The sequence below is a fragment of the Lachancea thermotolerans genome (assembly GCF_000142805.1).
Source record: "Lachancea thermotolerans CBS 6340 chromosome H complete sequence".
Lineage (NCBI taxonomy): Eukaryota > Fungi > Ascomycota > Saccharomycetes > Saccharomycetales > Saccharomycetaceae > Lachancea > Lachancea thermotolerans.
Genome location: NC_013084.1, coordinates 273,961 through 300,049, shown reverse-complemented (window position 1 = coordinate 300,049; position 26,089 = coordinate 273,961). Strand labels below are relative to the sequence as shown.

At 48.7% G+C, this 26,089-nt stretch overlaps 12 protein-coding genes across 12 annotated transcripts; 5 read left to right on the top strand and 7 right to left on the bottom strand.

Annotated features, from left to right (window-relative positions):
- Positions 1-295: 295 nt before the first annotated feature.
- On the top strand, positions 296-1,165 carry FPY1 (flavin adenine dinucleotide pyrophosphatase; the record flags this gene model as incomplete). Its single annotated transcript, XM_002555980.1, has 1 exon — positions 296-1,165. The coding sequence occupies one exon, from the start codon at positions 296-298 to the stop codon at positions 1,163-1,165; it is 870 nt and encodes a 289-aa protein (XP_002556026.1).
- An 83-nt stretch (positions 1,166-1,248) lies between these two features.
- On the bottom strand, positions 1,249-4,779 carry NEW1 (New1p; the record flags this gene model as incomplete). The annotated part of the gene is made up of 1 exon (XM_002555979.1): positions 1,249-4,779. The coding sequence occupies one exon, from the start codon at positions 4,777-4,779 to the stop codon at positions 1,249-1,251; it is 3,531 nt and encodes a 1,176-aa protein (XP_002556025.1).
- A 1,165-nt stretch (positions 4,780-5,944) lies between these two features.
- SPT21 (Spt21p) lies at positions 5,945-7,936 on the top strand (the record flags this gene model as incomplete). Its single annotated transcript, XM_002555978.1, has 1 exon — positions 5,945-7,936. The coding sequence occupies one exon, from the start codon at positions 5,945-5,947 to the stop codon at positions 7,934-7,936; it is 1,992 nt and encodes a 663-aa protein (XP_002556024.1).
- Positions 7,937-8,561: 625 nt separating this feature from the next.
- Positions 8,562-9,560, top strand: ALG5 (dolichyl-phosphate beta-glucosyltransferase; the record flags this gene model as incomplete). The annotated part of the gene is made up of 1 exon (XM_002555977.1): positions 8,562-9,560. The coding sequence occupies one exon, from the start codon at positions 8,562-8,564 to the stop codon at positions 9,558-9,560; it is 999 nt and encodes a 332-aa protein (XP_002556023.1).
- Positions 9,561-9,665: 105 nt separating this feature from the next.
- Positions 9,666-11,105, bottom strand: CET1 (polynucleotide 5'-phosphatase; the record flags this gene model as incomplete). The annotated part of the gene is made up of 1 exon (XM_002555976.1): positions 9,666-11,105. One exon carries the CDS (start codon positions 11,103-11,105, stop codon positions 9,666-9,668), a length of 1,440 nt encoding a protein of 479 aa, XP_002556022.1.
- A 316-nt stretch (positions 11,106-11,421) lies between these two features.
- On the bottom strand, positions 11,422-11,847 carry KLTH0H03212g (uncharacterized protein; the record flags this gene model as incomplete). Its single annotated transcript, XM_002555975.1, has 1 exon — positions 11,422-11,847. The coding sequence occupies one exon, from the start codon at positions 11,845-11,847 to the stop codon at positions 11,422-11,424; it is 426 nt and encodes a 141-aa protein (XP_002556021.1).
- Positions 11,848-12,525: 678 nt separating this feature from the next.
- Positions 12,526-18,198, bottom strand: FAS2 (trifunctional fatty acid synthase subunit FAS2; the record flags this gene model as incomplete). The annotated part of the gene is made up of 1 exon (XM_002555974.1): positions 12,526-18,198. The coding sequence occupies one exon, from the start codon at positions 18,196-18,198 to the stop codon at positions 12,526-12,528; it is 5,673 nt and encodes a 1,890-aa protein (XP_002556020.1).
- A 1,288-nt stretch (positions 18,199-19,486) lies between these two features.
- On the bottom strand, positions 19,487-20,353 carry SSO1 (syntaxin; the record flags this gene model as incomplete). Its single annotated transcript, XM_002555973.1, has 1 exon — positions 19,487-20,353. The coding sequence occupies one exon, from the start codon at positions 20,351-20,353 to the stop codon at positions 19,487-19,489; it is 867 nt and encodes a 288-aa protein (XP_002556019.1).
- A 451-nt stretch (positions 20,354-20,804) lies between these two features.
- NSL1 (MIND complex subunit NSL1) lies at positions 20,805-21,452 on the bottom strand (the record flags this gene model as incomplete). The annotated part of the gene is made up of 1 exon (XM_002555972.1): positions 20,805-21,452. One exon carries the CDS (start codon positions 21,450-21,452, stop codon positions 20,805-20,807), a length of 648 nt encoding a protein of 215 aa, XP_002556018.1.
- A 708-nt stretch (positions 21,453-22,160) lies between these two features.
- VMA11 (H(+)-transporting V0 sector ATPase subunit c') lies at positions 22,161-22,655 on the top strand (the record flags this gene model as incomplete). Its single annotated transcript, XM_002555971.1, has 1 exon — positions 22,161-22,655. The coding sequence occupies one exon, from the start codon at positions 22,161-22,163 to the stop codon at positions 22,653-22,655; it is 495 nt and encodes a 164-aa protein (XP_002556017.1).
- Positions 22,656-22,870: 215 nt separating this feature from the next.
- Positions 22,871-24,283, bottom strand: RVB2 (RuvB family ATP-dependent DNA helicase reptin; the record flags this gene model as incomplete). Its single annotated transcript, XM_002555970.1, has 1 exon — positions 22,871-24,283. One exon carries the CDS (start codon positions 24,281-24,283, stop codon positions 22,871-22,873), a length of 1,413 nt encoding a protein of 470 aa, XP_002556016.1.
- A 688-nt stretch (positions 24,284-24,971) lies between these two features.
- ENV7 (putative serine/threonine protein kinase ENV7) lies at positions 24,972-26,012 on the top strand (the record flags this gene model as incomplete). Its single annotated transcript, XM_002555969.1, has 1 exon — positions 24,972-26,012. One exon carries the CDS (start codon positions 24,972-24,974, stop codon positions 26,010-26,012), a length of 1,041 nt encoding a protein of 346 aa, XP_002556015.1.
- Positions 26,013-26,089: the final 77 nt, after the last annotated feature.

Genomic DNA, 26,089 nt, shown 5'->3' with positions numbered 1-26,089 from the left:
CATCAAGACGCTTATAAAGAATTGAGATTGAGGGCGCTCATTTAGCTAATAAGGTGCCCGTGAAGCGCTGTGGAACTCGCAATTGTTCTCATCTCTTCCTCTTTAAATGTGTGTGGAACTGATATAGAATTGATGATATGACATATTATCGTGGGAAGATATATAAAGTCACATGATACATAACTGATTTAATCCTTGCTTATATCTCTCTCATTTGGAACGACACATAGTCTAGCAATCGCTAGGCATGCAATTAGGGAAGTAACAGTATTCTTGATGATCGAGCGTGAGAAACATGCTGCCGCGCTTTCTTGCTACACAGACTCCAAAGATCGCCAGAATGCCTTCTGTTAAGGGTGCTTGTGTCATCATCGGTGATGAGGTTCTTAACGGCAAGATTACGGACACCAACTCGAGGTTTTTTGCCAAGTACTGCTACAGATTGGGGATCCAGCTGCGCGAAATAGTAACGATAGGGGACCAGAAGGAGCAGATCGTCCAAACGATAAAGAGGTTGAGCGCAGAGAATGACTTTATTGTGACGTCCGGCGGCATTGGGCCCACCCACGACGATATCACGTACGAGTCAGTAGCCAGCAGCTTTGGGCTCCCGTGCGAGCTGAATTACGAGTGCCAAGATCGTATGCGGAAGATTTCGCACCCCGAGAAAAGACACGATCCCGAGACGCTGAAAGATTTCTATAGGATGGCCACGCTTCCAGCTGGCCCCGAAGTGCATAGCTACTATGTACTGAAAGAGTTCTGGGTGCCTATAGTTTCGATCCAGCAGAAAGTGTACATATTGCCTGGAATACCCCAGCTATTTGAAAAGCTTCTGCTCGCGTTCGAGCCCTCTGTAAAGGAGATTTACAGCATCAGTGAGCGCGAACCTCACAACTATGAAAGGTTTTTTGTGAAAACTCCGAAGTCAGAGTCCCAAATTTCCTCGTATCTGCGCGAGCTGCAGACGCGCTGCTTACAGGTCTCTGACGAGATAAAAATAGGTTCGTATCCTCATTATGGTATGGGGTTTAACACCGTCAGTATCTTAGGGCTGAAGAAGCACGAAGTCTTCCTAAAAGAACTTGTAAAGGAAGCTATCGAGAAACTCGATGGTACCGCTATCACAGCAGAGATGGAGGAAAAATACTCCGACTCTAGGTAATTTCAAACTTAAAAGCACCTTGCTGATGACATTTATCCTCTATTTATGATACAGTACAAATGAAGGGTCCCATTATATCGCGATTATTCCTCCTCGTCGTCAGTGTCGACAGGCTTTGGCGTTCCCTTAGGAGATGAGAGCCACTCGATGTAGCGCAAACGACGACGTTCGACCTGCACCTTCTTCTCATTTCTTGTTAGTCTCTTCTTTCTCTGCTTGACCTTGATATTGGCTGGAGAATCATCATCATCCACGGATGGGGAAGCTGCCTTGGCCGCGCTGGCAGAGCCAGCTTTACCGCCGTCTTCGAACCTGCTCTGGTCGATTTGGCTAACGCCCTTTTGAACCATCTTTCCGTTCTCCACAATCCACTGTTCTGGACACAGAGCGCCGACAAACTCGTTGTTATGCGAAATCATAACGACACCACCAGACCAGTCACGAATTGCAACAGCCAGCGCACCAAGGGAGTCTCTGTCCAGGTAGTTAGTAGGCTCATCAAGCACCAATAAGTGGGGGTTGTTCCACATAGCTCCTGCAATGACTACCTTGACCAATTGGCCACCGGAAAGCGAGCCAAGTGGAGTGTGGTTAGCAATTTCTGAGTCGAGACCGACGTCTTCGAAATGCTTGGTGATCACGGTTGGGGTCAACTCACGGTAACCAAGACCTTCTCTCGAGGCTTCGTGGTCATCAAACTTTTGAACCAATTTGTCGAAACCATTCTCCAGAAGGACCTCTTTTGGCACCCAAGAGTTGTACTTAGGAAGCCAGAATTTCCACTTGACTTCATACTGGAACGATTTTCTCAGCTTTTGTCTACCAACAATGGCCTCAATAGCACGTTTTCCTCTTCCGTCGCCAATGTCGATCTCCTTCTCCATCATTTCCTTCTCTTGTTCTGAAATCTTTCTAGACTCCTTCAGCAAAACCTCTCTGTCGTCACCAAACTGATAACGCCACTGTAGATACTGGTTGGCAGTTTTCTCCTTGTGGAGGTTGACATGCTGCAGTGCATGCTGCGCAATGTACCCAATACGCAAGTTAGGGTGCTTCTCCACCTTACCCTCTTGTGGAACAAGTTCACCGGTCAAAAGCTTGATCAAAGTGGACTTACCAGCACCATTTGGCCCCAAGATTGCAACTCTGGAACTCAAAGATAGCGCACAAGAAGCATCTGTGAGTTGAGGCTTGCTTGCACCTGCGTAAGCAAAAGTGACCCCTGTCATTTTAGCAACTGCTCTTGTGTTCGATTTCACACCAGTCAAAATACCTGGAGGTGGGAAACGCATCTGAGCATTTGAATCCGTCAAAGTGTAATAAGCTTTCGCCTCGGGTTTCTGGTCCACAAAGTCTGCCAGGTTTCCCTTGTAGTAAGCCAACTTTTTGTTCTCGTAATGAATAATGTCAGTGCAAACAGCATCTAAGAAACCGGAGTCGTGAGAAACAATGAGCGAAGTAATCTCAGTGTTTTCCAACAAGTAATCTTGTAGCCATTTCACGTTTGAAACATCCAAATGGTTAGTAGGTTCATCCAGCAAAAGAACGTCGGCTTTCTGCAGCATCGCTCTCGCCAATTCAAGCTTCATCTTCCAACCACCTGAGAGAGAGCCCACAGTCTGCGATCTCCTTTCGTCATCAAATCCAACGCTTTCTAAAGCCGCAGAGATCTCAGCACGCGAAACCTCTTTCAATATCGGATCCAAGGCAATGAATGACACAAGATCCAAGTCACCCTCTTCACCTTGCAACTTGTGCTCCACGAAGCAGGTTCTGAGCGTGTCTTTGTCAGGGAAGCCTTCCAGTTGACCATTCGCAATGGATCTCATCAAAGTCGATTTGCCAGCACCGTTTCTACCACATAAACCGTAACGGTGACCTTTGAGCAGACGCAAAGTTGTTTTGTTCAACAGCATTCTAGACCCGTAGGCCAGCGAGAAATCGGTATTAACGATTTCGATACCCTCATTTTCGTCGTATGTAGCGGTTTCTTGGTGGAATATATTTCTCAGCTCTTGGATGAAGTGGGTATCAATGGCTTCGGCGTTCTCTTCACCGAACACCAGCAAGAGGTACTCTCTTAGTCTCTTCCAGTCATTCACATTGGCATCAGACGTGACAATCTTGGACAAGTAAACGAGGGCTGTTGTATTGTTGTCCTTGCACAGCTCAGGTAGAGGGTTCTTGGCCAGGAGTTGGATCTTCTCCTTCACAAATTGCAGTCCGAATTCGTAGGTGATTTTGCCTGGGAATTTCCCGTCGTCCTCAGAGTCGTCTTTCAGCACCTTCATGGCTTTTCCTGCTAACTCACGAACCTCTGGCAGAGAGGCGGTGTCAAGCACCTTTTGGACACCTGGCATCAGCTGCGGGATAAAGTGCTGGATCTCGGAACGGTTGTTCACAAGTCTAGTCAAATTCTCGATGACAATAACAGTCTGCCTCAGCTGCTCCTGAGAGGATGAAGACAGATTCAAAGATCTATTCAGAATTGGAACCAGGATACTCAGAGCTGGCTCTGTAACTTCAGCAACAAATGTAACACTCGATAAAGATTTAACGGAGTTGGGAACTTTCGATGGGTCTTGCAGCGTGTCAACGATCAGCTGGAAACGTGGGGACAAATCCAGATTGTCCAAAATCGAAACAAAGTCAAGCAGGGTCTTGTGGCCTTGCTTGGCCAACTCAGGCTTGAAGTCAGTGGCCACGTCAGTCAAGACTGGAACGGTGTCCTTGAAGGTTAGCTCCAGCAAATCGTTAGGAGACTCTTCTCTGATACGGTCGACAAGTTTGAGTGCGGCCAGCTTGCACTGCCACTTAACACCGGAATTCAGGTACTCCAGGACCTTTGGAAGCAACACGCTGGTTTGGGCCTCGATGGGGTAGAGTCCGAAAAGCGAGTCGATGGCGTGTTGAGCAGCGCGCTTAACAGAGCTATCTTTACTGGCCACTGTGTCTAGAGCGATGGGTAGCAGGGGCAGCAAGAACGCTTCCTGGGGCGACTTTCCGGAAAAGTTGATAGACAACTGAGAGATCAGTAGCATTGCGGATTCCTGAACAAGCGCAGGATTCTTGGGCTTGATCAGTTTCGAAATGATGCTGGGCACGTCCCAGTCCTCGATGTCTTGCGCGGAGCGTCCTTCATTGTTAAACTCAGCCACCGCTAGCTGGATTTTCTGCCTGCATTCTGCCAGAGATGCACATTGAGGAAGGGTGGAGAGAATTCCCGAGATCGAGGTGACTCCCAAGTTCGCCAACGAGGTGGCCAGAGAAGTCAAGGATGTGGTGGATGTGGAAGGAGTTGGTGTCGCACTGCCTGAGGGGGTCGATCTACCCGAGTGCTGGGGCGACTGGTTGTTCTGGTATCCGCCCTGGTAGTTCTGGTACCCACCCTGGTAGTTCTGGTAACCTCTGTTTTGGTTGTAAGAGTTGTTTCCGTACTGGCTGCCGTCATTCCAATTCCGCTGCGCCTGGTACGAACTTCCCTTCGTCTTAGGGTGGGACTGACCGCTGGACATGTTCTGGTAGTAGTTCTCTAGAGGCGTCTGAAACTGGTTTTTGGGAGGCGCCTGGTCCCCAATAAAGTCATCAAGCGATTTGAATTTCTTAGGAGGCATTTTGGTCTGCTGAATCGGATGACTGAGCTTAGACTTGTCCTGTTCTTGTGTTTTGTGAGCCGTCTTCAGGTGAGATGAGATGAGCTTCGAAAATTTTTTTTCAGTAGGCCCATTAAGAAAGAAACTAACAATGCCGGACTTATCATACGAGCGACATTCTACATCAAGAAAGGAGGTCGAGATAGCTCGCGATGGCAAGCGTCGCACGCCATCTTTTAAACTCAATGCTCATATAGCTCTTTCTTCAATCTCCCAGCGTTCTCGATTCTGTGACTTCTTTTAGAATCGCGAAACATCCTTCTCGAGCAGACGCGCGTGGACCTGCCCAGCCCCTTGCTTTCTGTATCTCCTGTAGAGCCACTTCGTCCATCTAGGTCGTGTGTACTCTCAAAACGCCGCGCGTATGTTCCCAAAGCGTTGCATAGTTCGTGGAACGCTGGCTTAGCTCCCATGGCGCGCCGATGGACATAAGCCAAAAAGCTAAGGAAGTTTGTGCGAATCTGCCAAAATTATATAGGTACTTCGTGGCACTTTGATACACCGAACAAAGCCGCAGTTATTGTATCTTCTTGAAGCTGTGGGCGGTTAATGGCCCGAGAGGATTCGTAATCCGCGATATCAACAGTTCTCTCGCTGCTCAACCCTTTGCAAAGCTTAGAGGCCGCATGGGCTTTTCCCTGTTGATCAGCGCATGCGACTCCGGCGGTGTGAGGAATTCGGATCCGCTAAGTAGCTAGGTCGCGATGCCACCTCCCCGGGAATTGCCCTAACGAATTTCGGCAGACGCTGCTACGAGCAATCAGTTTATCGCACACAGTTGCTCCTGTTTTACGTATTGCTGGTGCGTTTTGAATTAGCCGTGGCCTTGTGGCACGGGAATTGACGCGTGAGCGGTCTAAAACGGGCTTGGACGCGCTATTAAAACGCGTAAAATGCAGGTTCTCTTGAATGCATTGCGACGCGTAACCGAAAATTAAAAAGTTAACGCGTCGCGCGTTCTGTTCAGAAAGGGCAGGGACGCAGTTCAATAAGACATTGAAAAGCCGGCGCTGCCAGAGCACAAGTTGCCGCGTACTCATCCCTACCAGTAATATTTTTACCCAGAGCAGCGGGGGTTTTGAAGAGCAGACAAGCATCGGTAGCTCATCACCTCCTACACTGCAGGATGACCACCAGAATGTCGCTGAAGGTGCTCTACACCGTGGATAAGGAGACCAATTCATACCTGACGAGAAGCAAAGCACCTGTAGAAGCACGCATAGAGAGCATTCCGAGCCCGAGCAACGACGGTACACAGCTCCGGGTGGGCATCGTACTCCTGAACGACGTGCTGGAGCAGGTTTGCGCGTCGTCGCCGGAGCTCTTCAGCTACGGTATGGACAACAGCGTGGACTACAACGTGTACTGCCGCGACATCTGCGAGCTGGACGAGCCGCTGGTAAGCTTCGGGCTTCTGTCCAAGCTCCGCGGCGCGGCGCAGCAGCAGTCCAAAAACGACGTGGACGACTGGCCGCTAGTTATGGGCCGCGTGTGCTCGAGCTTCTCTGCAATCCTGCGGTTCCAGAACATTGCCAACACACCTCCTACACAGCAGACACTCGAAATCAAAATTCGGTTCTCTAAGGTGGCCACCGCCAACTCGTCTCGCAGGTCGAGCGTCTCCGGGAATAACGTACATACCCTGGCCAAGAAAGCGCCTACCACCACTACAAGCATGCTCGGCAGCAGAGGGACCTCGAAAGCGGCGGGCGAGATGGCAAAGCCTGAGGCCGTCACCAAAAGGCAGACAAATCCTATGCCAGCGCCAAAAGCCGCCAGAACTCAGTCGTTGCCCATCTGGAACCAAAGCAAAAACAACCAGTTTGCGCTGCCTGCGAACTCCATTGCACACAAGATCTACCTTGCAGACAGAGCCGCAAAAGATACTGCTTCTAGCGTGAAGGCTAGGGAAGAGAAAAAGCCTGTAGTCTACCAAATCAACAGTCTTCAGCAAGATAACACAATCCAGAAAACCAAAGTGGATGACTCAGTAAGTAAGCGTTTCGACTTCATCACGAAGAAAAAGGGGAAGATGGCGAAGCCTAGCATAAAAAAACCAGTTGCGAAGCCAAAATCCTCAGTTAAAAAGGTTAGAAGGGATAGCGTCGTCCAAGCCAGCACACCTCTGCCGCGGGAGGCACAAACTTCTTCAATGATAAACAAAAATGACGCGCTAGAAGAATTTAAGCTTCTCAATGACGACGTGCTGGTCCAACAGCTTCTCGATAGGCAAAAGCTCAAGCCTACAGACTTCTTTGAGCTTGACCAAGAAAAGGGTGATGACTCTGAGAACAAAGAAAACATTCCCCCTCGCCCAGTTCCTCTCTCGTCTCGATTCGAGGACCTGATAGGCATGGATATCCCATCTTTTAAGACGCCAAGTGATTCAGAAAAGACAGGTAGTGTTCCAAGAAGCGACGACACGCTTGAGTGGTTCAACGATCTTTTTGGCTCACCAATTGGGAATCAAAAGACAGTTACGCCTACCAAAGACCCTCTTACGTGCAATACTCTGCCCATTGAAGATGATGAGCAAGACCCCAGCAAAGCGCTTACCAGCGATATTGACAGGACTTCGCCCATGGACACACTTTCAATGCCACTTTACGAGTTGGAACACAAGAAGGAATCTAAAGGCTCTGAGCCAGTTCCCTCATGTAAGGAGCAGCTCAGGCGTCTACCAATTCTTACGAAGAACTCGCATAGCGGCCACCAGGATGATGTCCGTGACGCTGATAGCACTACACCGGTCGTCTTAGGGTACTCGACATCACCCAAGTCTAACAACAACGAGCTGGCAGCTGGCCAAAAGAGGCCTGCTCCAGTTCCATCATCGCCAGCAGACGACGAAGACTATATGGACGAGTACATGCAAGAAAGGCGCAGAAAGCGTAAAACAATGCCGTCCTCTCCCACATCGATGTTTCCTTACCGGGAGCAAGATGGGGAAGACGAGCATTCGATGACCAACGACGAGTTTTCGATTCACGAAAGGCCTTGTCGCGACGACGCAAACTCCACACCTGCTACTCAATACAGGTCGAGTGACGTCGAAAACATGAAGCATGGAGAAGAAAGCTCCGCAGAGACGAAACAAAATGAGTTTCTACATATTTAGCATTTAAGGTTTGGTAGAGTCAAGAAATAGGAATAATGACATGCAGGATAGAATATGGCAGCGTTCGGGAAAACGCGTGACGAGGTTTGGGGTTGTTCAGCGCCCAGCGCCATGGTTGCAGGATGGCCTTAGAAAGTCTAGAATAATTCCAAACTTACAACTGTCGAGAAGATCAAGTGAATGTTTGCAGGACATTTTAGGTGCTCACTGCAGGTGATGAAATGCCCTTTGGTATTAGGAAACAAGGCCTGGATTGCTAGCACCGAGTCTACTGAACTACCGAAGTCGTGCCAGCTGGCAGCTTAAGTGTTGTTGTTCAGTCATTTCGACTCCATGTTATGGCGAAACTATTAAATGTAACATTCAACTAATGTGAGCTTCGAATTTCCGTTCAATATAGCCGCGAACTTGACTCAAGAAAGTATTGCTGAAGAAGCTAACTTGAACTTAAATTATGTAGAGTTTCAGCTTTCATCTTGAGCTCATGAAGGCGCGCTTAATGTTATACAATAGGAGCGCCAGCTTTGAGATCTTTCCCATGTGATCATAAAAAAATGTCATATAAACATACCTATACAGTACAAAGTTCGAACACGTTGTTTGTATTAGTAGTGAAACAACGGGCATGTGGGACACTTTCTGGTCAAGAGTACGAGAACTAAGTGTCAGCACAGTGCTAGTGACTTTTGCTGTTGCCATTGCATGCTCCCTCTACCTCATTGTACTTCTGTTATCGCATTCTCCCAGAAAACCTTTTGATGAAGAGTTGATATTCAAGACTAATGGGCCTAGAGGCCACATTGTTAGCGGAAAACTTGATCCAGTGACTAAAGGCTCTTCTAACAAGGACGGAATTGAGCTTTCCGTGGTGGTGCCCAGCTACAACGAGATCGGGCGCATCTTGGTAGGTTTAACCGATGCGGTTACGTTTCTGCAAGAACATTTGGAGGATAAGTGGGAAATTTTGGTTGTTGATGATGGTTCTAGCGATGGAACCTCCAAGTACTGTCTAGACCTGGCCGCTAATCACTTCAAGTTAAAACCTGGTCAGCTAAGAGTTGTCAAGTTAACTCAAAACCGCGGCAAAGGTGGCGCTGTGAGACATGGATTGTTGCATATGAGAGGTAAATATGGCCTTTTCGCAGATGCCGATGGTGCCAGTAGATTTTCAGATGTGGCGAAACTGCTCGACTCTATCAAAAAACATGAAGAAAAAGGACATGCTGCCATGGCCATTGGATCTCGCGCCCACATGGTCAACACGGACGCCGTGGTTAAGCGCTCTTTCATCCGGAATCTTCTCATGTACGGACTGCACACACTTGTTTTTATTTTCGGCATAAGATCCATTAAAGACACTCAATGTGGGTTCAAGCTGTTCAACCGGTCCGCTACTGTACAGATTTTTCCCTATTTGCATACTGAAGGCTGGATCTTTGATGTTGAGATCTTAATCTTAGCACTGAGGAAAAAGGTTCCCGTTGAAGAAGTGGCAATTTCTTGGCACGAAGTCGACGGATCGAAAATGGACCTTGCAAGAGACAGCATCAACATGGCTAAGGATCTGGTCATCATTAGAATGGCTTATCTCTTAGGCATCTACAGCGACAAGGTCGAGTGTTAAACTCATGCCAAGTTTTGGCTCATTATTCGCGTTTCTCCGGCTAAAAACGATGTATAGTACATATAATAGACAATATGCAAAAACTAACAATTATAGCTGCATTTTTCAGACCTTTTTTTGGCCTTCGAAAATCTCATAAGACAGAGACGTGAGTTTTCTCCTTATGATGGTGCCGTTGTTAAGGAATGTCCTCAGAATTGAAGCATACTCTTTGCTATTGTTCCCTATGTGCTCAAACGCGGTCAGTAACGCTGCAGTGTTGACTTCTAATTCAATCTCGTGAGTGCTTTCGGTGTGCCTTTGTTTCACACCTTGGTTGTGGTTTGCGACTTTTGTGATGTCCATTCTGGTGCACGAGTCGTTGTGGATGTAGCTGATACGCTGTTTTGTTCTTGTGTTCACCGGAGTATTGTCCTTATACTTTTCAGGAGGGTCGTTGTCCGGCACTGGCAATTCCAAGTTGATCGATATCTTGACGTCATAACTATCCTTTGGTGAAAACAGCAGTAGTTGGCTGACATGCCTTTTTTCGATGAATTCCCCGACACGTCCAGTTTTGACATCCCTGCTCATTCTTAAAAACCGGGGCCTCTGCGTAGACATGCCCACACGGTACAAGAGATCCTTGGTATGCGATTCTATGATATTGAACTTGCCGGTGTATTCGCTTAACTCAGAGATACCTTTGACGTACCTGTTGATCTCTGTGAACACTCTCTCATCGACGTCGGGCGTCAAGTGGGCGTCCATGTCGGTGTAGACCGTCTGCGAGGAAACGGGCGGGCTAACTCTGTTTGAGTCGCTTCCTTCGACAATTATGCCGAACTTCATCTCCATCTCAACGTATTGCCTCTGGTCCGGTGGAATGGATACGAGGGTTGCGTACACCCAGTCCTGTACCGACTTGGTGAGATCGTCATCTGGAATGATGTTGGTAAAAGAGGCGTCAATATTGAGGTCCTTGGTGTCGATGCTCTGCAGTGCCTTCACCGTAGGTTTCCACTTCTGCGCCCAGATAGGAGCCGTGTTGTACCTGGTGGGCTTGGCCGTAGCTGCGATTTCGCTCAGCACGTTCAGGTCCTTCTTGATAGCGTTTCTCTTGGACTGCGAGGACGCCCTCTCCTGAAAGATGTCCTTGACGTCCTGCCCTCCTTTAGCCTTGGAGGAGGGAGACGAAGACGATGTGTCCTCTCTCCCGGCACGCGCATCCCTGTTTTTGCCGGCTCCCTCCTGCTTCTCATAGTCAAACTTGAAGTCCCCAGTCTCGAACACGATGTCCCCGGGCCCTCCGACCTCCTCGTCTGTATCCGTCTCCTCGTCGCCGTCCGCGTTTCTCCTCGGTCCTCTCTGTTCTCTGGGCACCCGTGAAGAGCTTGCGCTGCCGTTCTGCTCGCTGCCCAACCCATCCACGCTCATCCGATGTTTGACTTCCGCGGGTGGCAGAGGATTCGATTTCTGCCCAGCTTTCGCATCAGAACGCTCGTCATGGTTAACCAGGTCTTCCAAAGACAATCCCCGACTAAAATTGGGCTTTGAACTGCTCATAGGAACAACTCACGCGGCACAACTCTACCCTTCGACTGGGCGTAGGCTCGCCAGCTGAGAACAACAATTTTATGTGATTTCTTCGTCTCACATGATATCTACGTTTGACTCGCTTTCTAACTCACTTTCTTGACTCAAATTTAATGACTTTATCTTACAATTCACTAACTCCGTGACCGTTAACTCATTAACTCATATAACACAACTCCGCCATACGCCGGCTCGAGTAGTACTTCTTTCCCATCAGTTACCGTAAACTCCTATATATCCTGAAAATGCGCAATGTTTAAACAGATAAGGTCTCTGCGCAGTGCATCTAAAGCGTGGACTCGCGCAGGTGGGGCCTAGATTCAAGTGGAGGGGGCGCGGGGCTGAAGCTCTGCGAGGTGTAGGGGTTGAACTTCGGCTGCGAGTGTGCGTGGTCGGGCGCCTCAACGTCCGTCACCTGCGCGGCGTGTAGCCCAGAGATGTCGCGCATCTGGTCGAGCAGAAGCAAGTCCATCTGCTGGCACGTGGAGAGCTCCTGCGACGACAGCAGCCCGCGGGGGCAGAAAAAGAGGTCGTCCTCGAAGGACTTGCAAATGTTGTTCTTGGTCTTCAGCGACATCTCCGGGCTCTCGAACCCGTTGACCATGTGCATGGGCTGCCCGACCTGCGAGTTCGGCGTCTCCAGCACGAAGTTGTGGGGAGCGGCAATTTGGTTGAGCCCAGCCATGGAAAGTGGAGGGGTGAGGAAGGGCATGTCCCGTATGTTATATCTGGCAGTTCAAGTGTATTGTTCGCTTTTCAAGCGTCTTTAGAAAACTTCTGTTCGGGAAGAATGGTATGCTGTTGACAGAGCTTGTTATCGAGATGAATATTCCCTTAGCATCCCATCCCTTGGCGTCGAGGCTCTCGTTCGATGTGATGTTATAGTGTAATTTGTTGGAAGTTCGGGTAACACGTGGTCTCAAGAATTCGAGAATCGTTAGGTGACAAACTCGCAGCGGGCTTGTCGGCCCAAGTCGCCTGCGGCGACGCTGCTCCAGGAGCTAGTGACTAGGATGTTTTCCAGAGGCTTCGCATTCTCTATTTTAGTACCACTCTGGCCGGTTTTCGGGGAGGGTGGTGTCTCCTGCCGCCGCAGAATCCTGTTTCTAGGCATTTCCTTAAGCTGCCGAGATCGCAAGGACTTGTTCTGAGACGCCTCCATGCTGTAATTAGCTCGCTCTAGCCATGTTCTGCAATCTCAGGCCTCGAAGACGCACTTCCATGCAAGCATCACGTGCTTCTATATGCAGTGAATTCTAACGTACGCAGCGCCGTCAGCTGGTTTAAAGATCACGGGCTATGAATAAACTTCTATCGTTCAGTAGGATACTATCTATTTATAACGGCCACCAGGTGCCGGAGTGAGCTACAGAAATGTCAATTTGGCGCTCTATTTCTGAGAGTAGGCCACAGCGACGGACTGGAAGTCGTCGTGCGAGATGGACACAGTAACGCCCTTCACACCAGCCGCAGACGCGGCGGATGCCGCGTCGCCGTGCAGCTCAACTTGTGGGGCACTGCCGTCCTTGCGGGTGATTTCAATGTCCTTCAGAGAGGCTCCGCCGCCCTGAGACTTGACACCCAGAGACTTGAACACGGCTTCCTTGGCAGACCAGGTGCCCGCGAAGGAGCTCTGGACGCATGGCTGGCTCTTGCAGTAAGCAACCTCAGCGGCGGTGAAGTTGCGCTCGATGAAAGTGTCGTTGTCGACGTTGATGGACTTGATCAACTCGACGTCGACACCAACGCTAGCGCCCTTGTTGTCGCCTGCAGCCTGCTTAGCCAGCTTGCTGACAACCTCGGAGGTCTTCAAGTTGGCGTCCGAGACATAGGTAGTGGAGGCAGTGAGGGCCTTCTTGTCGAACACGAAAGCGCCGGTCTTCTTGTCGGCGCTGACACGGGCGAGTGGGTCCAAGTAAACGGGTTGCTCCAGCTCGTCAGCGTAAGGTGGGTGCTCCTTGGCCACAAACAAGGAGTTGTAGATCATACCGTTGTGGAAGTACTTGTGGGCAGCCTGTTCTCTAGCGGAGACCTTAGCAGCGTAAGCACGGTAAGCAGACTCGTCAAGAGCGGCATACAAGTAGTCAGGATGAACAGCAATAGCCTGGGCACCTTTCTGACCGAAACCGAAAGAAGTGACCGAGACAGCCTTGACACCGTCAGTCTTGATGCTTCTCGAAGGGTACAGGATGTACTCGAACTGTTCCAAGACCTTGTCGACGTTGTCGGCGTTGCGGTTACCTGGCACGACGCCAGAGTTCAAGATCTGCAAACCACCGTTCAACATCCAAGCACCGGCTGGACCCTTAGGGTGACCGGTCAGGTACTTCTGGAACACACCCAAGACTGGGTTACCCTCGGATCTCCCCAAGTGCTTCATCATCTCGTTGATGGTAGCAGACTCATTCTTATCGTTAGCCTTGGTGGAAGTACCATGGAAGGAAGCGACACCCAAGTCGTCGATAGTCAAACCGAAAGTGGCCAAAGCTCCTCTCAATGGAGCGATACGTGGGTCGTTCTTGTAGAACTCGTTACCCCATTGGTTTTGAGCGGTCTTCAATTGTCTTTCAGCCTCACGGTGAATTTCTTCAGTACGCTCAGCATAGAAAGCAGCATGGTCTTCCTCAGGAATCTCTTCGGTCTCGTACTGTAGCATTTCCAATTCGTTTTCAACCCATAGCTTGATCTGGGAGACACGGCTGTCGAGTTGACGCTTTCTGTACTTGATGTTCAGCAGTGGAGATGGGAACTTGAGGTCACTCTGGTGCTCTCTGGCAGTAGTCAAAATACCCTTACCTGGAGCTGGAACAGATCTGCCGATCTTGTCGGTAGCAGTAGCGGTGAGAGCCAAAATACCATAGATAGGAACACCCATCTTGATAGCCAAGTCGGCGTTCATGATGACTTGCATACCAGCACCCTGGGCTTCCATGAAACCGTTACGGGTGGTGGTTGTAGGTCTAGACATTTCAGCAGGAGTACGGCCATGGTCGAATTCGTCGTAGGAGTTGGAAGTAGCACCCATGTTACCGAACTCATAAGAGCCTTCCTCCTGGAAGTCATCGTAACCACCAACAATACAAATCTTTGCCTTACCAGACAAGATTGTCTCAACACCAACGTCCAAAGATTCCACAGCAGTGGCACAAGCACCAACAGGGGTCTTGATAGGACCAGAAGAAGAAATCAACAACATGTTAACCCAAGCAGACATGGTGTTGATGAAAGACTCTTGAAGAATGTCGTTTTGAACTGGCATATCCTTGTAACGGTCTTTGAACATACCGCGCAAAGCAGAAACACCACCCATACCGGAACCAGAACAGTTACCGACTTCAGAAACGTGGACGTATTGATACATTTCGTAAGGGTCAGTGATACCCGACGAGATGAATGCCTCAACCACAGAGACCAGCACGAACAAAGTGATAGGGTCAACTTGCGAAATGGTGTCTTCAGGGATACCATAAGTTCTAGCGTCCCAGCCAGTTGGGACTTGACCAGCAACCAGACGGTCAAATCTGAGAGCCTTTGGAATGTACAAAGTGGCACCCTTCAACAATCTGATAGTGTACTCACCGCTGTCTGGGATCTCAAAGATGTCAACCTTGTCGCCGTGCTCATGCTTGAACTGTTCGGCTGTTTCTTTGGAAGCCTCAAATGGCTCCAAGTCCTCGCCGATAACGACTTCTTGGATCATCTGCTTCTTCTTTGGATCGTAGCCATTGAACAACTCTGGCTCAATCAGTCTGATACCGGCGTGGTCCAAAATGTGGCTCTCGTATTTGGCCTTGATGTCCTTGTCATCAACAGGTTCATTGGACTTGGCGTCGACCCAACCAGTGTAAGGGCGACCCTTCAAGTTACCATTGTGGTACTTGATGAGGCCCATGATCCATGCCATTTCGACGCAACCTTCCAGTGAGAACTCTCCTTTAGCTTCCATCTCCCATCTGGTTCTCGAAGAACCCCAAGGACCGACTTCAGAGAAACCAGTGACAACGATAACTCTTTCCAAGTCCAACATACCCTGAAGCTCGCTTGGCGCAATCTTCTTGAGGCTTTCGTATGGCTTCAAGGTTGGGAAGTTCAACTGGATGTTGGCTCTTGGCTGAACCTCGGCCTTGGCGTACGCAGCATCAGCATTGTCCCCGTTGACGGCCTTGTGTTCCAAGGCAGTTTCGATCGAGACAGCCTTTCTGATCTCGCTAGTGTTAGTCAAGTCTTGACGCAACTTGGCAGTGAACTCCTTCAGATCAGGTAAGAACTGGAATCCTCCATTCAAGTCAGCCATGACTGGAGAAGTTTGGCAGAGTTGAACAACCTCAGGGATCAAGAGACCCAACAAGTTGAAGGCCATTTCTCTTTGAGAAAAGGTACGAACTCCCAATTTTTCGATACCCTCTGCAATGATGTTGTTTGCAGACATCAAACCAGTACCTCTTGTCCAGCCAATGATGGCACCGCAAATGGTCAACTGATTGGACCACGACTCTGAGTGCCATCTGTTGAATAGAGTCTCCAAAGATAGCTTAGACTCGGCGTACATACCGTCGCCACCGAAGGTACCGTGGTTTGGAGATAGAGGCAGGATGACTTGAGCTGGTCTAGTCTCAATTCCTTGAGCCGACTTTTGCTTCTTGACGTTACCCAACATTCTCAAAATGTTAGTCAACATGATTCTGTGGGCGAATTCAGATTTCGAGTCAATGTTCTCAAGCTCAATACCGTTTTCTGGAATGGCAGCGAAAGGAATGATAGCATCCAAGTCCCAGCCTAGACCACCATTCTTCTCGTCGTCGTAAACATAGCTAACCAAAGCTTCGACATCTTGCTTAGAACCTTGGTTAAATGGCACAACGACCAAAGTAGAGCCCTTAGCACCGTATTTAGCGTAGATTGACTGGTAGTAGTCAGTGACCTTCTTTGAGAAACGAGAGGTGGTAACAATCACCTTAGCTCCACCTTGGATCAGGCCCTGCAAAACTTCAGCACCAATGGATCCTTGGCCAGCACCAGTAATCATCACATATTTGTCCTTGAAGGTAACACCGTTGATTGCAGCTCTTTCCAAACCGTTCAAGAACAGGGAAGAAAGTTGACGGTCATAGATCCAGTCGCCGCTTGGAAGCTTCTTCTTCAAGTGCAAAAATGGAACTGTTTCTCTTGGAATAGTCGAGGAGACAGTGTTGGAAATCTCAGATTTGGTTGGTAGAGAAGCAACTTCCTTTGTGGAGTCTTTGTCTAGAGCATCATCAACCTCACCTGCGTATCTAGATGAAGCAGAGGTGTCGATCTCGTTGGAAGCTTCCAAGAACTTGAGCAGCTCTCCGTAAAGCTTTTCAAACTCAATTTTAGTAGAGTCAGAAATGTTGTGTTCAGCAGCCTGAGCATTGATAGCTTTGTAGACGCGAGTGAGGTCTTCCTGGAGAGTAGGCTGTTCGACCTTGGTCAATGGGCCACCCAAAGCCATTTCCTCGACGTACTGGGACAACTTACGGACAGATGGTCTTGGAACTTCTTTGTAGTTGATGTTACCGTTCTTGTCAACGATTGTCTGTGGGGCAGTTGGCTTAGTGATGTCCTTGTAAACAGGGTCGAGCTCAAGAGCTTGCTTACAGTTCTCAATTAACTGCTGACCCAAGCTCTTTGCCAACTGGTAGTTCTCACCCTCGTCAACCTTGGTTTGGGAGATGTGGTACTCCATGAACTTGATCAAAGTTTCGTTAGATCTGTTCATGATGTTGATGGCTTCAGCAACCAGCTCTCTGTCGACATTCTTCAAGACACCGTGGATGATCTCAAAGTACAAAGAAAGCAAAGACTGTTTGGCCCAGTTCCAAGAGGAATCGAACACTCTAGCCTTCTTTCTAGAGAAAGAAGTAGAAATACCTTGAACAAAGTACTCACCCAACTCGTTAGTCAAGAAGTCAAGTTGAGCTTGTAGCTGCTCTGTAGTGTTCTTCTCTTGCAAGAACTTCTTCTCGCCACTGCTCAAGTCCATCTTCAGGTAGCGAGCCAAAACCTCCAATTGTTGACGGGCCAGAATTTTCTGGTCCTTGTTAAGCTCGTCGAATGCTGCTGCATCGATAGTAGCACCGCCAGAACCGGCAGCAGCGCCACTGGAAGCAGCGGAAGTCGCAACAGACAAGTCGACACCGCTGACGGAGGCGTACTTCTGGGCAATCGCGTCCATGAACTGCTTAGCGTCAGCTTCAGAGCCAAGACGAGAGGCTGGCTCTTGGGTTAGAGCGATCAACAGCACAGAGTCCTGTCTGCCGGCACCCAAGCCCCAACGCGTTTGCAAGTACTTTCTAGCAGAAGTGATTGTGAAACCACCAGGCATCTTAGAGGACATTAATCTGGAGATCAAAGATGAAGACTGCTTACCCAATTGACCATTGAAAGTGTCTTGGAAGGACTCAGCCAGTTCCTCCAAAGGCGTCTCCTCAGGCTTCTCGGGGGTGGTACCGAATTCCTTGCCAAGGTCACCCAAAATTTCGTTCTGAACGGTAGATTTACCGCCAACCAGATCCTTGATAGTCTTAGCCATTGGAACTTGGTCCAGGGTTTTCTTAAGCTTCTGAGCAACGAGAACGTGCAGAAGAAGAGCAGCGTTAACAGGCTCGTCAGGAATCTCGGCAGCAGGCCCGGCAGCAGCTGGAGCGGCTGGGGCGGCGGCTGGGGCGGCGGCAGAAGCTGGGGCGGCAGCTGGAGTGGCAGCAGCAGAGGCGGCTGGCTCGGGCGCAGCCTCCTCCTTTGGTGCCAGGTCAGCAGGATCAGGGGTATAGTAGATCTCCTTAGCATCCTTCGAGTAACACAAAACCTGTCTCTGCAGGGAAAGAGCAGCGTCGTAAGACTCGTACTTGTTCTTGATGGTTCTTTGAGCCATACCAGCCAAGGTAGGGGAAGGACCAATTTCAACAACCCTCTCGGTGTTGAAGTCCTTCAAGAACACGTCTTGAGTCTCAATCCATCTCACGGGTGAGGCGAATTGATACGCCAAAAGCTCCGTCAAAAGGACGTGAGCCAATTCCTGCTCAACTTCAGGTTTCATAGTCATTTTGCTGAAGTCGTCAAGTGCTGGTGCAGTTTACGAAAACTTCAGTTGATCAATTGTCAAAATGCAACCCCATTTGGGTAGCAGGATCGTATCCGCTCTTTTATACAGTACCGAAAAATTGTTTTGTTGGCTTGTTGGATAGAAAACGAGAAGCGTTGGGAGCGAAAAACTGATCATGTGACTTTAACGGTTGAGGGAACTAACGGCCTTTAAGCCTCAAGAGCGATAATGTTGGACTGCATTCAGAAAAGGTTCTAGACAGGGCGGAAGCCCGGTATCCTGTGATTTGCAGAATTCCGCGCCAGTTACGGTTTTCTGGACTTGCCTCTGTTGACTTGCTGACATCCGAGGTTATGGCCATCGCCTCTCGTGCATGAACACCAGTGACCGGAGAGCCTCCTTGGGTGCTCGACAATCACTGGTTCCTCTTTTTCTCGGAGATGATATCTCAAAACGCCAGTGAGCCCCCTTTCCAGACTAAGCTGTATCCTTCAGAAGCGTATTCAAAAGAAGCGGTGGATATGCTTAATTAGGTTGTCTGGCCGATATTTCGGCAAGCGCAATCATATGTTCGTGGCCTAGAAGGCAAGGGCTCAGGAACATAGCAGCTTAACTCTAATATATATTAAAATACTGAGCGTCAGTGAAGCAGCCTTGTTGGCGGCTATGTTTGCCCTAATAGATACGGTAATTCCGTCAGTCATGATAGTTTAGCAGCTATATAAAGGAAGAATTTTCTCCCAAATGAGTATCTCACGTTCATTTATTCTACAAGCAATGCTCAGCAACTTACAGTGCTCGAGGTGATCCAGAGACCTACAGAGGTAGGCCCGGGGACACCGGGTGCGAACTGTAAATTCTTGTATTCCAGGAACTTTTAAAAGCCTTTCTATGTGCTGCAGAGTTAAAGTTTTTATTAGCTTTTCTCTATTTGAGATCAACAACCTTAGTTGCGACTAAACCTGTCGATCTGTATCCCCACGGTGCATAGAAAACTGGTTCTACTGGTAAATAAAAACCCTTTTTCCACCCTGAACTGTAGGAATCCTTCTTTCGGAGGATTCATAAATTACAAGTCGGGACTAAAATACTAGGGTTACATTCTTTGCCATTAGCGCTAGTAGCATGCAAAGCCCCGTGCTCGTTGTCCACTGCTGGATGTTCCGAGGGCTAAAGTTAAAATTAGTTTCCAGTGTTTTGTTCTGATCAGAGGTTGTATATATACTACACGACAGTCTAGATGCCCCAGATTAGCCACTCCCGGGACAAGCCCTGCATAAGGATTAGCTCATTTCCTCAAACCCAGGGGCAGGGCAATGGCGAGAACAATGACGATCACGATCACGACCAAGATAAGGATACATCTGATCTTGTTTTTACGTGCCCTTCTGGCGCTCTTCACGGCCTTGTTGGTGTGGCCGACACCCTGCTCGACATCTTGCTGGGCGTCCTCAACGTTCTTGTCAATTACTTCAATGTTTTCCTGCTGCTCGATAACAAGCTGCTCCATATCGTTAAATAGCTGGGTCAGCTCAGCCATGGTCTTCTCCAACTTCAGCAACTCCTGGTGTCTGGCCTGGACCTCGGCCAAGGCGGTCTTGGCCTCCCCACGTCTATTCGCGTTCAGGAGGGCCTGCGAAAAGATTTGTTGTCCTCCCACATCGCTGATGGCCGCTTCAACTTCGTCATCGGTCGCCTCGGGCTGAATGATGCGGTATTGTCTCTTGGCTTGGTCTTTATTTTGCTCTTTATAATTAGCCTCGGTAATCCGGTAGTCCTGGATCAACTTCAAGAACCGCTGCCTCGAGTTCTCTGCTTGTGCCTGTTTGCTGGGGTCCGAGGCACCCTGTTGTTGTGCACTTTTTATCTTGTTTCTCAACTGATACTGCAAATCAGACGCACGCGAAACGAGGCCGTCAAGATGCTGTCTCATGGCCAACTCTTGGTCTTCATTGACTTCCGTCAAAAGTCTTCTTTGGCTCGAATCGATTTGGTTGATAAGGTTGGCATAATCGTCCAACTCCACATTGATCTGGTTTATGCCATTCATAAACGTCACGAAGTCCCCTCCGGACTGTGCGTGTCCTACACTGTCCTGCATAGCATAGTTCTCGGTATACGGGTTATCGTTTTGATATGGATTGTTGTAACTCATATTTGTTCAACTAGACTTGTGAGTTTATGGTCGGGTTTTGATCAGTTTCCGACTTGAGTAGCGGCTCTTCAAAAACACTTCAGACTCAGGGTTTCAAAGTAACTTGTAAAACAAGACAGTGTTTGATGATTCGAACTGTCTTGTTTGTGGCTGTTTGTCTACCTGCCATTTTTAATTCCAGAAATGGACCACTTTTTCAAAAGAGCATTATCCACGGTAGGCGTCGTGTGTACGAACGCACCATACGAGACGAAAGGGTCCTTAACGGTAGCGTAAGTTGCCGCCCCTGTTCCTGCCCTCCCCGCGAACCCATCGCTTTCAATTGGCCTCGCAATCCTCTGATGATGAGCCCGCACTCCACTGTGAGACAACTATTATCTGTGCACAATATATTAGCTAGTATTTGGAATTTGCAACCTCATAAAACAAATTGGGCTATAGCGTGCGGCTGTTAGCTTCCTGCCAATAGCTCAGACTCAAGAAACGCTACCAGTTGCTCAAGCTTCTGTATTTGAGCACGGTTTTGGGGCGTTTGTGTTTTAGCGGCGGAAAGGTTTTTCAATGCCTCTTGGTAGTCTTCCCCTAAACGTGGCAGGTTCGGGAGCTCAATAGGCTCTTCCTTCGCCTGCCCAGCTCCGTTTTGCTCTGCGGGCGTTTCCTGGGAAAAAGAGTTTATTAAAGTGTCAGCTTCTTGCAGCGCCAGCTGAGCCTCGTTTTCGTAGCTCTCACGCAGCTTGCGCGGCGCTTCACGCCGCAGCTGGGCAACCTTCACTGTTTGGTCCTCCCACTCCTGGTATTTCTTCCTCACTTGCTCGTTTAAATCTAGGTCGAAGGGGTCGACAAACTGCTGCCTGGACTGCGCCAAAAGCTCTGTAAGCGAGGCGCGTTCATTTGCGTTTACCACGTTCAGTGAATCAGACGCCATGTCCATGGCCTCTGCAAGGAATTTTTGCAACTGCAGTAAGACCTCGCCCTTTATGGAGTCTTGTTCTTGTGGTAGGTGGAGCGCAACTTTCTCATCCAGGATTGACTGAAACTGCCCGTAGATACTGCGAACCTGCTCCACTCTAACGTCAAGCTTTGAAGGCTGTGTCGACATTGCTGGCGACGAAGTGTATATCAAAGCGCGTGCTGGGCGTTACGCGCGTACAACTGGCGGGGAAGTTTCGAGATCTAACTCTGCGCAAATAGCTGCAAACAACTAGATTCCTTGAATATGACCCTTAATCCGATGGCTCTCAACTGCAGTTTAGCGTTAACAAAACTGCCGGTGACTTAGCGCGTACTATGTTTTGCATATGGAGTTCTCCATGCGCCGCGAAGACGCCGACTTTGAGATGGTAAATATTCGTCGATCGTGATTACTAAACTTCGATTTTCTGCCTAAGTGAAATTCTGGTTCACGCAACGAACGGTGCAACGGTTGAATAGACTACTGTTGTCGTTCGTGCCATGCGTACAAGCACATGATATCCTAGGAAGGAAGATGAACTACGCGATCACGTGTCAAGATTCAACAACATGGTTGTAGCCTCAGATTGCGGATTCGCCCTCCACAATCCAATCTCTTAGTTTTTTCGCACTAGTCTTTTCCATCTCGAATAGGATCTTATGCTAGCTCCGAGTTCTTTTCGGGGGACATCACGCATCGTAAGCTGATGGTTCCGTGTTTCGTTGTTAGTGATCGGAGAGAATATTTCAGTATCATGGATCTCTTCTTATGTAGTCAACTGAGAGGGTGTACCCGTAAGACAGTTTCAGGAAAAAAAACACCTTTGACATACTTTGAGGCGTCGATTGAGCCGCCATGTCTGAGATTCTACCTGTGGATGAATATTCTCCCTTTTTCGCGCCCTTCTTTGGGTTTGCGGGATGTGCCTTTGCTATGGTTTTGTCCTGTCTCGGAGCTGCGATAGGGACGGCGAAATCAGGTATCGGTATCGCCGGTATCGGTACCTTTAAGCCTGAGCTGATTATGAAGTCCTTGATCCCTGTGGTTATGAGTGGTATCCTTGCTGTTTACGGGCTAGTGGTAGCGGTCTTGATCGCCGGCGGTCTCTCGCCCACCGAAGATTACACACTCTTCAATGGTTTCATGCACATGAGCTGCGGGCTCTGTGTTGGTTTCGCATGCCTGAGCAGTGGGTATGCGATTGGCATTGTTGGTGACGTTGGAGTGAGAAAGTTTATGCATCAACCAAGACTTTTTGTGGGTATCGTGCTGGTCTTGATTTTTGCCGAAGTCCTGGGTCTATACGGTATGATTATCGCGTTGATCCTGAACACCAGAAGCTCTGGTTAAGGTGCTTCGATGTGGCGTTGTCGAGGGTCACTCACGGGCCCTGGGCATAGAGCCGCATGCCCTATGTAAAAGACAAAATAATCTAGAAAAAACAACCCTTCATGGACATGATAGAACGGGAGCCATAGGCCTCTGCCGGCGTGCGGGGCAGCCTGCTGATGGTAAGTGCACAAATGTTTCGCTATATATGTGGGGATGCTTCCCTCACGTTGTATTTAGGCGGTGGTGTCCATTGCGTCGGTACCAGTCATGTTGCTTGCTATTTGGACCTTGCCCTCGTCGTCAATATATTGGGGCTGGTATTCCTGTAAGAACTTGACAGACCTGGAGCTGTCGAGGAATAACAGGTAGGCTCTCTTGATGTCTGCGATCTCCACAGTGTTGCTTTTACGCTTGAGCGCTATTTGTTGTGACACAGAAATCAAGTTGCTTGCGTAACGCAGACTGGATTCCAAACCTATCTTTGTCATTAGATCCAAGGCATCTGGCGCCACCTCGACCTCTTCTTCTTGTGCTCTAATAGATAATATAGTCTTAATTTCTTGTTCGTTGTAATTGTGAGTGGTTATTATAATGGATCTGTCCAAAAGATCGAGAGGCAACCCATGGGGTGACTTGTAGTTTGTTCCCCTGGTTCTAGAAATACCTCTGTTGGTGGCCATAACCACAATTGGCGCAAACTCGTCTTCTAATGCACGGTTGATAAAAGAGAAGCACTCGATGTCTAACATGTGGACTTCGTCAATGAACAACACACCAGGTACGATATCTGCCTTGCCTTCTTCCTTCCATTCCGCAACCTTGGTGTTAATCTGATCTCTGACCTCGGATCTGATTTCTCCTGTGTCACCTGTGAAGAGAGCCAGGAAGCCTTGAGTTCTAGAGTTGATAACGTCGATCTCATGCAAAGACACCGTGTGGACTACAGACTTTCTCTTTTGAAGCTCTCCCTCAGGGCACTGCACAAACCTAGTGTCAGCACCCATAGCATCATAATCTCTAGATCTAGCGAAAGATCTGCCCAGCTTGGTGATCTTACCGCTGGCTTTATCAATGGAGATCACGTCTCCAGCAAGGACTTTCTCCTTTGTGAGACCCTCAATCATCTTGCTACCCAGCTCGTAGATGGTCTCCATGTCTGTGGTTTTGATAGTCAGCTTTCCCTGCTTGTGGCCACCTGTGATGGACTTGTCGATTTGAATTTCCACAACTTCACCTTCGATCAACTCTGTTTCTTCCTTGATTTTCACACCGATGGACTTACGGAAAGCCTGTGTGAGAGCCTCGGTCTTGCTCAATTCTAGCGAGAAGATTTCAGACCCGGCGATCGCCGTGAATGGCACATCTTGGCCCAGCGACTGCGAGAGACCCATAGCCAGCGCAGTTTTACCAGTAGAGGGAGGACCTGCGATTAGCACAGCACGCCCTGCGATTGTACCGCTCTGAACCATTTTCAGTATCACACCTGCAGCTCTGCGGGCCTGAGATTGGCCGACCATACCTTGAGATGTGGCCTTGGGCTGCAAATTCTCATCCAAACCCAAGCCTGAGATGTGAGAGTGGGCAGCGATCAATGAAAGGGCTTTTCCATAGTCATTGGAACTTGAGTCGCTAGTTTGGATAGACATACTCGGTGCTTTATTACGTCTTGCTGACCACTGAGCACCAATCGATGCAAGTGAAAGCTTCGGCGAAGGTTATTAGAAGGGAAACGAAAAAAACAAATCTCGTTGATGATGATTACATGTATTTGAAATGACTGAGGCCCAGAGGAGCGGTTTGACAGCGCACAGCGCTGAGCTCTGGCTTATGTTCGAGCCTCCGCACTCAAGTTCGGCTAATGCTAGATACGTGTCTTGAAGGCTCTTTTTCTTCTGGCCCTTTTCTTAAAATTTAGTGCAATACATTGCGGGATCTTGAATAGTTCACACCATTTGGTATTGAAGCAAATTGATCTCAAATCTTCAAAATGATCATGTCGCTTTCGATTCACCAAGAACCGCGGCTCGAGATATTTTGAACTAATCAGACTTGTTTTGCTGGCAACGGGTTTTTGTGAATTATAAAATGGCAGCTATTACACACAGAGCGGTCGCTTCCAAAGCACTCAGTCAAAGCATCATTGACCATCGGCGTCCTTACCAGACACGGCTCGTGAGCTATTGAATAATATCTTAACCGTGTGTCACACTTTACGTTTATTTCTCACGCGGAAGTGAACCCTAAATCCAAAGTGATTCACACCTTGAACGCAGCGCGACACTCCCCAAAGCCCAACGGAGCAACAACTTCAAGTCTTTAAAGCTTCCCTGCCTTATGACTTTTATTGGCACCCTGTGCGGATGTTGTGGCAGCTCGCAGCCGTCGTACGTTTCTGTTAACGGCCACAGGTATCATATCAAGAGGCTACTAGGAGAGGGAGGATTCTCGTTTGTGTATCTAGTGGAATCAAGAGAGAACGGATTGATGGCTTTGAAAAAAATCAGATGTCCGTTTGGCAGCATTGGTTCTATTTCACCCGCGATGAAAGAGGTTGACAACTATCAAAAATTCAAAAGCCCTTATATCGCCCAAATCATCGATTCCCAGGTGGTGCAGGAGAGAGACGGGTCTAAAACAGTGTACATTCTACTGCCTTATTTCTCAAAAGGCTCACTCCAGGACGAAATAAATCGCCATTTGCTGGACTGCACACAAGTTCCTGAGCTTGAAGTCGTGCGTTTGGCGCTGGGCGTCGCGCGTGGGTTGCTGTGCATACATGATGCAGCTCCAGCAGACGAAAGTGATGTTACCTATAGCATAGTGTCAGCACCTTACGCAGAAGATTCGTCTCTTTTAAATGACCTCGAGCTCGACACCTTCGGCGAGTCTCATCAAGCATACGCGCATCATGACATCAAACCCTCTAATATCATGATATCTTCTGAGGGGATGCCAGTAATCAGCGATCTCGGGTCATGTTCGCGAGCCTGCGTTGAAATCAACTCGCGCCAGGCGCTATTACAATTCCAAGAGTGGCGCTCTGAGCACTGTACCCTGACATTTATGGCGCCTGAAATTTTAGATGTTAAGCTCAACTCAGTGATAACTGAAAAGTGCGATGTTTGGTCGTTTGGGTGTACCATCTATACAATGTGTTTTGGAATTTCGCCATTCGAAAGAGAAGAGCAAATCAGTGGTGCCTCAGTAACCTACTCGCTGACCACAGGAAAGTATTCGATACCAAGTGGAACAAACTACAGCTCCGGCTTAATTGATGTGGTCAAAAAATGTTTGAATGTCGACCCTGACGGTCGGCCTTCAGTCGACGAGCTAATTAGTCTGCTAATGGATCTGCAGAGTCAGCTTGTATCGTAATACGTGATTTCAACACCGTTCATACTGGAAATTTAACACGTACAGGAAATGAAGCCAGAGTGCATATAATAGGGTCT